Source organism: Pygocentrus nattereri, chromosome 7 (genome assembly GCF_015220715.1).
Source record: "Pygocentrus nattereri isolate fPygNat1 chromosome 7, fPygNat1.pri, whole genome shotgun sequence".
NCBI lineage: Eukaryota > Metazoa > Chordata > Actinopteri > Characiformes > Serrasalmidae > Pygocentrus > Pygocentrus nattereri.
This window is the reverse complement of record NC_051217.1, coordinates 10,092,261-10,101,868: the sequence shown is the minus strand read 5'-3', so window position 1 is coordinate 10,101,868 and position 9,608 is coordinate 10,092,261. Positions and strand designations below refer to the sequence as shown.

The window sequence follows — 9,608 nt, the reverse complement described above, 5'->3', positions numbered from 1 at the left end:
AAGCACCAAGTCACAAAGTTCAAACTGTCATCTCAAAATGGTTTCTTGAACATGACAATGAGTTCACTGTGCTCCAATGGCCTCCAGTCACCAGATCTCAGTCCAATGGAGCACCTTTGGGATGTGGTGGAAGGAGATTCGCATCATAGATGTGCAGCCAACAAATCTGCAGCAACTGCGTGATGCTATCATGTCAATATGGACCAAAAGGAATGTTTCAAACACCTTATTGAAAATATGTCATGAAGAATTAAGGCAGTTCTGAAGGCAAAATGGAGTCCAACCTTTTACTAGCAAGGTGTACCTAATAAATGTACAAGTACACAGTGGGGCAGAATTGCGTTCATCCAGGCACAAGATGCAAGACTTAATTTTGCTTTATTTTGACGATCGTCTTGACATTACATGAGAGTGCTGACCTTTTTAAAAATATACTTATTTAATGGATGGAATATAATAGCAGGAAACGTGAAAGTCAGGTCTATATTACTTGGTGCTTAGACACGTGACAGTCTTAGCCAACCGCCCAGCAGAGGGCGCTACAGCCACTCTTCACGCCTAAAAGGAAGAACCCTGAGCGGAACTTCCCAGCAACAACTTCCTGCTGGTTGAGAGGGTCTGTTTACAGTGTCGGAGGGGGTCTCGTCTCGTCTAACAGTTTTGGAGAATAACAGCGATGGATATTCTGAAAGCGGAGATCGCGAGGAAGAGAAAACTGATAGAAGACAAAGAACTTGTGGACGTGAGTGCAGGATAACACTGAAGCGTCTTCCTCCTGTTTGCCTGCCGCGCGGCGGCTGCGCTCCAATCCGCGCTCTAACAGGAGCGCGTTAGTGTTGAACTGTAGTAATCGCCGTGTTTCTGATACCAAACCTCGGATACCGCTGTAGCGCCGTGTGCAGCAGAAGGCGATGCGTGTAGCGTTACCTGGAAGGTAGAAAAGTACTGTAAACCGTTCCGATGCGCCGCAGTTCGGAGCGAGGCGGACTTTCCGCTCTCAGAAGACCGTTCACGTTTACTCAGACAACCGGGAAAGAAACCACGAGTGTGCGTTTAGAAAGTCCGCCTCGCTTCTTTCCGTTCCACCTTAAATGGTGCAGCAGTTACATTCTGGCGGACGCTAACGCTAATTAGCTAGTGGCCAACTGATCTGGTGAACTAGCTTTCAGTGCTTTTTGGAAATCCCTATTTAACTCGGCAGAGGTGGACGAAGTACAGAAATCATGTAAATCAAAAACATGAAATCAAAATCCTCCAGTGTCTCTCTTGGTAAACCAGTCTTTTAATAGAACGTCATTAATTAGTGACGCTGATGTTTACATTTACGGCATTTTGCTGACGCTCTTATCCAAAGCGACTTACAATTTGAGCATTTTTACACTGTTAGGCCAAGGTGGTGTTAGGAGTCTTGCCCAAGGACCCTTATTGGTATAGTGTAGGGTGATTGCCCTGGTGGGGGATTGAACCCCGGTCTAAAGCGTAGAAGGCAAAGGTGGTTAACACCTTGGGCAAGACTCCTAATACTACCTTGGCCTACCTGTGTAAAAATAATCAAACCTAACCAACCACGACTGTCTGTCTATTAAAATGATCATGAGCACAAAACACTGGAGGCAAAGAGTTTCCATTAGCTTGGTTTGTCCAATAGGTCAAAACAAAGTGGAGCTGTGCCCTGATTGGTGTTTTTGCTCTGCAATTCTTACATTTTGACATGTGGCATTTTTATACACACAAAAACCAAAAGGAACGACAATTTGCGAAATGTAGTTTAGTAAAAAGTATATTTGACTTTGAAATGTAGTGGAGTGAACTTGAAAAAGCCGCCCAGAATGGAAAAGCTTCAGTAAAGTACAGATACACAAAAAACTACTTAAATGCAGTAACGAATTACATTTACTAAGGTACTGTCCACCACTGATACTCGGCTAGCTGGGCAGAATCTCAACCTAAAACAGGCGCCTCTATCTTACTTTGAGCCTCGCAACCATAGACTTATAGTTAATGTGTACATACACGGTGCTTTTGTCACTTCAGGCAGTTGATGTGATACATCAATGCATCCGCTGCATTGCTCCGGGAAAGGCTGGTCTGTAAACTCATACAAGTGAATGGGATCGCTGCCGTTTTCTGAATAAAAAGCATTATAACGTTTGTTTCTCAACCGATTCCAGTGAGTCGTTTTTATATTCAGGGGTTTATGATCTACATGGAATACAAAATAGTTTTGTCTCAACTTACTCAGAATCTCATTAGTTATAATCTCTCCTGAAGAGAGGAGCGTATTTCAGCATTAGGAACTGACTGTTGGGGAAAATAATTAATAGTCATAGGGAACTGTAAAACTCCTTACGTTTATCATGCATGAATTCTGTCTATTTTCCTAGGTTTATACTCTTCGGACGAGACTGAAGATGGCTTCTTATTCAACTTTTTGTTCTACCATAAATAATGCAGCAGTCACTTAGATGGTGTGCTAAGGCCAGAATGTAACTGGAGTGCCATTTAAGATGGAACGGGAGATGTGAATAAGAAGCTGGTGAATACGAAGCCAGTTTCAGCTTAATTTTTCTGTCTGTATCCCCATCATTTTAGGTTTTCTTGCACTCTAGGTCAGAATACAGTTCACTCACTAAGAAATACTAATAAATAGCTAGGTTAGCTAACCTAGTGCATCATAAGTACCAATTGACTCACTAGCTGAAACAAACATTCCCTTAAGGCTAACACGTTTGGGAAATCGTCAGTGTGAGAAAAGTTAACTGGTTAGCCAGCTAACCACAGTCAGATTCAAATGTAAGTCACTCAATTACAGGCAACTTAGTTTATATTATATTAGTTTATAGTTTATATTATATTATATTTATATTAGCCCTGCGATGGACTGGCGACCTGTCCAGGGTGTATCCTGCTTTCTGCCCGATGACTGCTGGGATAGGCTCCAGCCAGTTTCATCTTAATTTTTCTGTCTGTATCCCCATCATTTTAGGTTTTAGTAGTATTATAATGAAGCGGAATCGAGATTATATTACACCCTATGGATTAAGAATGGGATCACTCAAGTTCATATGCATGTGAAGGCAGACTGGCAAATACTTTCAGCAATATAGTGTATGTTTAAATCTCTGCAACCAGTCACAACACAGAGAGGTAAACAGATTTCTCATACAGGAAGATTTTAGCTTGGGAAAATATTACTGTGAAAGTGTTGGTTGGTCTGTGTTTTAAGGCCTTTCACTTTGGGTCTCTACTGAGAGGGAAAACAAAATAGTAGCTTCATAAAGATGTGTTCTGTTAGCGAGGCTTATCAACAACCCCCTGCTTATCCAATAGTTCATGTAGTAACATTAACTGTTATGACGTTTCCAGGATTCAAAGAAGTACTTCAAACAAGCTGAGCTTGCCCGAAAGGAGGAGGAAGAATACTACAGAAGATGTGGTTACAAGGTTAGTTATGACTTGGCATTTCTGCTTTCTTACTAAACTCTCCCAGACAATCACCAATAATGATGAATTAGATGTGAAGTCTGACCAAACAATGAGCCAGAGATGGACATCCTGAGCACACAGACTATAATGAGTTGACTGTGTTCACTTATCTACTCTGTGTTCAGTCACATTTTTCTCCTTTACAGCTCTTCCAATATCATGCAGCATGTTTTCCCCTTTCTCTTTTCAACACTTTTCTCTTGATCTACATGAGTGTCTCCTGCGTGTCTGAGCTCATCTTCCTTTTCCCGCTCTCTTTGTGTCCTGTGTGTGAGTGTGCAGGTTGCTCATGAACAGCCTGTGACTCAGGTAGGGTGCAGACAGGCAGCGGCTGCTTCTGTATGCGACAGAATGCATGCCTCCACTCGAATGCCATTTTTGGACTTGAGCATGAAGAAAGAGTAGACTTTGTTTAATTTTGTTCATGTTTGCTTTATTTAGTTATCTTTGCTTTCAGTGTCACACAAACCGATGGCAGCACTCTCTTGAAAACAGCAGCTACATTTGCTGTTTTGAGTAGTGTATTGGAATAAGGACATCTGTATTTCAGAGTGTTCTTGAGCAAAGTTACCTGTCCACATGTACGGAAGATAAGACTGCTGTCTGGTTTGTGTCATTCATTTTGTTTAAATTATTAAGTTTTGAGTCAGTGGTGCATGTGCTGAGGACATGCATGGTATGTCAGACATATGTAATCCAATAGCAATAGGCCAGTAGCATACTTTATACCAGCCACAGCATCACAGTGTGGCTGACCCGTATATTCATATTACTGCAGATATGCCACTGCTTTAGCAATTGATGTTTTGATACAAAGTGTGTTTCTTTTTCCTTTGTCAAATCCTTCGCATTGTGATGAGCACTGTTCATGTTTTCAAAATAAGATGGTTTTTGTGTCAATGTGCATGGTCATACAAAAGGCTAACTAGCCAGCATCTTTTACCATAGCTACTCTTGTCAACAAGGACCTGTTGCTGTTTTTGCGTCTTCTGAGATACCCAACATCATGAGGTTTTAATTGTAATTTATACTGTGACAAATAGCATGAGAAGAAGTTTTATTAGTCATTTGTCCAATCTTATTCTTTTCTATGTCTATAGATGGACAAAAAGGAGGAGGAGGTCACCCCGTCCACTTCATCCAACCCTGTGTTAGAATTGGAGCTCACAGAGGAGAAGTTACCAATGACTTTGTCTCGACAGGAAGTAAGTACAACTATCACTGTCCTCTCTTGGCCTGCTCTGTGTATTGTGAATTGCAGGGGTGTGCAGAATGAGGGAAACGGGATATAAAATGCTCAGACTTATTGGCCATTTTATGAGGTAACCTTACCATGCAGGTGCACTCTGTAGGTTTTGCAGTCGCTCACTGTAGCCATTTGTAGCACCATTTATCTGCAACCCCTCTACTCATTCATCAATAGAAATGGGCTGTCAGAGTCACTGCTGACCAGATATTTCTTGGGTGGTGAACGATTCTCTGCACAGCAGTGATACCAGAATGGTCATGGTGTGTTAGTGTGCCTTGGTATAAATGTATTTTTATTTATTTATTTATTTTTGCTAGGAATGTATTAGGTGTAGTTTAGTGAGTGGACGATTCTCCACATGTCCAGCCAATGGTGTTCTGTGCTCAGACACTGACCGTCGATGAAGTGCTAGAGAATGACTTGATACTAGGGATGCAAGAAGGTTTTGGCCAAAGAAAATTGTCTGAAGTGCCACTATAGACAAAGAAGACCAAAAAAGCAAAAGATTTACACAAGTGTCAAAATCTAACCCTAAACAAATATTCTGAATTATAATGAAAATGAGAGTTTGTGATTAAAACGGATTCCTTTTGCTCATGTTCTAATGGAGCAGCAGCATATCAACAGTAAAACCTGGTCCACTGCAGCTGCGTTCAGCACAGGACGTGCTTTTTAACATTTGCTGTTTAAATTAAGTTCTTTAATGGCTCACAAATAGTACAGAGTAAAGGCCTTTGCACACTGAATGCAATGTGAAAATAAAGTACAAAAATGTGAAATATTCAGGTGACAAAAAATGGGCAGAATATCTATCAAAAAACCTACATTGGCAGAATATATAACTATAAGGAAAAAGGTCTTTTGCTCCTCACAAAACAGGCAAACTGTGACGGATACTGTGCAGGATAATTTCCACTTTGGAAAAGTGAAAGGAGAACAAAGTTTCTCCACTTTATTTCAAGAGCTACAAATTTGAGGCCTTTCACGCGCAGCTGGGATCTAAGCTGAGTTTGAGCAGATTAGAGGTGTAGCTCCAAACTAGCTGAAGCTATTTAGGACCAGTCTTTTGCTCTCAGCAGAAAGGACAAATGGCTACTGTCAGTTTTGGAAAAGTGAAAGTAGCGTAAGTACCATAATCACTTAATTCAGAAGCTGAAACCTAGAGTTTTTCCACATTTAACTTAATATTTTTAGCTCAGTTTAAGCTGCTTTTGGGGATTCTGATCTTTCTGATGTTGTGTAAAAAATGATTTGCTCGAACACAGCTGCTCCATGATCTTGGTTGTTGTCATGCCATCAGGAGAGGCGACTTTAATTGGTCCGTAAACTTATGTTGCCAGCAAAAGTTAACTGTCAGCTACACGTGTTCAAATTAATTTACTGTCATCCAAATAAATCACACCAATAATGTGGTGTTACTGTTTTGTACACCCCAGTATTTGGTTTGTTATTAATATTATAATCTATTTGATGATAAAGTAAATCAACATGAGTGTATTTGAGTTTACAGAAAATATGTATGAAGTAGATTTTACAAATTAATGTTCACTGTCCATAAATAAAAGCTATTTTGTCTAATTACCTCTTTTTTGAGTCTTGCAGCGTAAGAGAACTCTCTCAAGCTGTTTCCATCCACTGCTCTTTGGGTATATGATTTGTTCATCCTGTATAACCTTTGGCTGTCTACAGGTAATTCGGCGTCTGAGGGAGCGCGGAGAGCCAATCCGTCTGTTTGGAGAGACCGATTATGACGCCTTCCAGAGACTCCGAAAGATTGAGATCTTAGCACCAGAAGTCAACAAGGCAAGAGATCACCTTTTAACTTAAACAGCTCCTTCAGAGACGGCGTTAATATTAAATTGGATGTCTTAAGACTGACTGACTGTTTTGTGTATAGGGCTTGAGGAATGATTTGAAGGCTGCTATGGATAAGATTGATCAGCAGTACCTGAATGAGATTGTGGGTGGACAGGAGGCAGGAGATCTGGACACGCAGCATGATCTGAAAGTGCATGAGGAAAACACCACCATCGAGGAGTTGGAGGTAAGCACAGCAGTGAAGTGATTTTTAACACTGTGAACTGGATGATGGAGTATGAACTTAAGATGGGATCCAGCAGGTGGTGCTGTGGTGTAACTCCTGAAAATGTGCAGTTACATTTCAGTATAAAACTGCATTCCAGTATCAATTCTGAACATCATTTGGTATCTTTATGCCTTGTTTTCAACTTAACTTTGATCATTAATTAATTAAAATTTATTTTCATATATTGTGATATTGTTAGATTTTGATGTCACTTACGTTTTGTCTTGTTTTAACTCTTGCAGGCTCTTGGGGCGTCTCTGGGCACTGGAGATGACGTAAGGGACATGGACATCATAGACAAAGTGCTGCGGGTATGGTATACCGCATGAGTGGTTGAGGACAAATGTGTACCAGCACATTTATGGGCTGTAATGGAAGTTTGTTAGATATGAATTATACGGCTAGTTGTTGTGTTTTTGTTTGCATATGCAGTTCTTACTGGGTGTGTGGGCCAAGGACCTAAATGGCAGAGAAGACCATGTAAAGCGCAGTGTGCAAGGAAAGTTGGCCAGTGCCACACAAAAACAGACAGAATCTTACCTCAAGCCTCTCTTCAGAAAACTACGCAAGAAGGTACATCATTTTTATGTTGTGTCCTCTAAGATTATGAGCGATGGAGTTCACTGTGCTTAATTTTTGTTCCTCTTGTTTTTTTAGAACTTGCCTGCAGACATTAAGGAATCTATTACTGACATAATCAAGTTTATGCTGGAGAGAGAATATGTAAAGGTAGGTGTGGTACTGTTTGTGAGAATTGGATTGATCTTAAATAGTTCTTAAGGAAGTTCTTTGTGTAGGATTAAGCAGTTGTAGGGTGGAAAAAAAAGTGAGCTTTACAGGTTTCAGATTTTATCTATTTTGTATTATTTGCTCAAATAACATGCCTTTCACAAAACAGAAAACTTGTTAATTGAACACTTGGGTAGCAAGAAGGGTTATATGTGACTGTTACGACTAAACAGGTGCAACTGCGAAGTGCTTTTATTTCTCATAACCTGTTATTGTTTGAATGACTCAAATTAAACAAACTCAGATGTATTTCAAAGCAGGATTTCTCAGCCAAATAACTTGGGTTCAGAGATGAGCACTGTCCAACAGGAATGTCCCTCAGCTCTTTTCCTATTTGATAGGCTTGTATTTAGGCTTACGGTATCTGGCTAAATTTAGAAATCCTGAACAGTTTCCAACACACATTGAGTTGTTTTAAGGCATGCTGTAATTCTAATTAGCCCATTCTTAATGATCTTCATCATAAGTCTTAATGATTGCATTTGAGTATACTGGGATAAAGTAGAACCTAATGTGTATTCTTTGCGGACAGGCAAATGACGCATACCTACAGATGGCGATAGGGAATGCTCCATGGCCTATCGGTGTAACCATGGTGGGCATTCACGCTCGTACTGGCCGAGAGAAGATCTTCTCCAAACACGTTGCTCACGTTCTCAACGATGAAACCCAGAGAAAGTACATTCAGGTTAGTACTTGATGGATTAGTGTCCAAGTTTATGCTTTGATGGTGTCAGTATGTCATGTTGACATGTTTCCTTCTCTCTTTCTCCCCTTCTCCAGGGTCTGAAGAGGTTAATGACAATCTGTCAAAAGCATTTCCCCACAGACCCTTCAAAATGTGTGGAATACAACGCCCTCTAACTATCCCCCTCTACCTTTTTATTTTGTAAATAATTTATCTTTTGCAAATATTAGTGTTAAAATAAAAACTTTTAAATGAGAATGAAAACTCCTATTTTTCTTAGCTTACAGAATATAAGGAGCATTTACTGGGTTGAACTCTTTCATCCTGGGTTTGTGTCTATTCAATACAGTTTTACAAATACTACTGTACAAAAGTCAGAGACCAGCCTTTGTTGTCAGATTATCAGTACAGCCTTAAATCATAAATAATAGTTTTTTCAGGAAATATTACTGAGGAGATTGCATGTAAGATAATCAACTTGTAATCAACATAAAGGGTAAAAGTCAAAGGAAAATAAGTGGTTGGTGTTTCCAAAACTGAGTGATTGATTTCTTTTTAGGAATATAGAAAAAAATGGGACTCCAAACAACTGAGACCTGGTAGACCACCACACTCGTACAGCATCAGATAAACAGTTCTTAAAGCTTTTATCTTTATGAAGAAATCCACTCTTGCTTCAGACCTGAAAAAAGAACATTTGCAAAACAGTTGAGCTGCTGGGGTTCTCAGAACAATGTACTGGAGTGTGCTTGGGAGTAGTTTGCCTGAGAGAAGCAAAAAAAAATGTAATCAACATCTAAGACTGAACTTTGAAGTTGTGGAAAAATACATCCTCACTGATTTCTTTGAAAAACAAAGCAAATATCTTGAAGAAAATGTAAGGCACAGCAAAGGCAAAAAAAATCAAGTTGTTGAGGCTTATGTGTAATTTTCATCTATAAAATGTTTTCTGCTTTTTGTGATGCTGAAAAATGAATAATTTGTGCTAAATGGGTCTTTGACTGTATTTTAAATGTAACGAGTGCCTTTGCCTTTTCGCAGTACTGCTTATCCATTGATATGTTTTTACCGTAAGCCCAAAGATTCTCTGATTGTTACTGTATCACCTCTTCAGGATAATGTTGCTTCAGTGGAGTTAGCACCGAGAAATGCAATACAGTCCATTTATGGGCGAAAGCCCTTAAGAGCCCCTGACCTCTGCTGACTCATTCACGTTTGCTCTAAAGACTGCTTTTTTTTTTTTCTTTTTTTTTTTTAAATTTCTGGCATTCCTGAGCAATTTTCCCACAATGGGACAGGAAGTGCCAAGT

General features: G+C 39.8%; 1 protein-coding gene across 2 annotated transcripts; it reads left to right on the top strand.

The window, feature by feature from the left end:
* The first annotated feature begins 580 nt into the window (after positions 1-580).
* prpf18 (PRP18 pre-mRNA processing factor 18 homolog (yeast)) lies at positions 581-8,666 on the top strand. 2 transcript variants are annotated; one of them, XM_017721465.2, is made up of 11 exons: positions 581-742; positions 3,367-3,444; positions 3,769-3,795; positions 4,587-4,691; positions 6,425-6,538; positions 6,633-6,779; positions 7,064-7,132; positions 7,254-7,394; positions 7,479-7,550; positions 8,143-8,298; positions 8,394-8,666. In XM_017721465.2, the coding sequence occupies exons 1-11, from the start codon at positions 677-679 to the stop codon at positions 8,472-8,474; spliced, it is 1,056 nt and encodes a 351-aa protein (XP_017576954.1). In that variant the 5' UTR covers positions 581-676; the 3' UTR covers positions 8,475-8,666. The 2 variants fall into 2 exon arrangements, with proteins under 2 accessions (XP_017576954.1, XP_017577033.1); XM_017721544.2 differs by lacking the exon at positions 3,769-3,795 and having other exon boundaries at positions 582-742; positions 8,394-8,534.
* Positions 8,667-9,608: the final 942 nt, after the last annotated feature.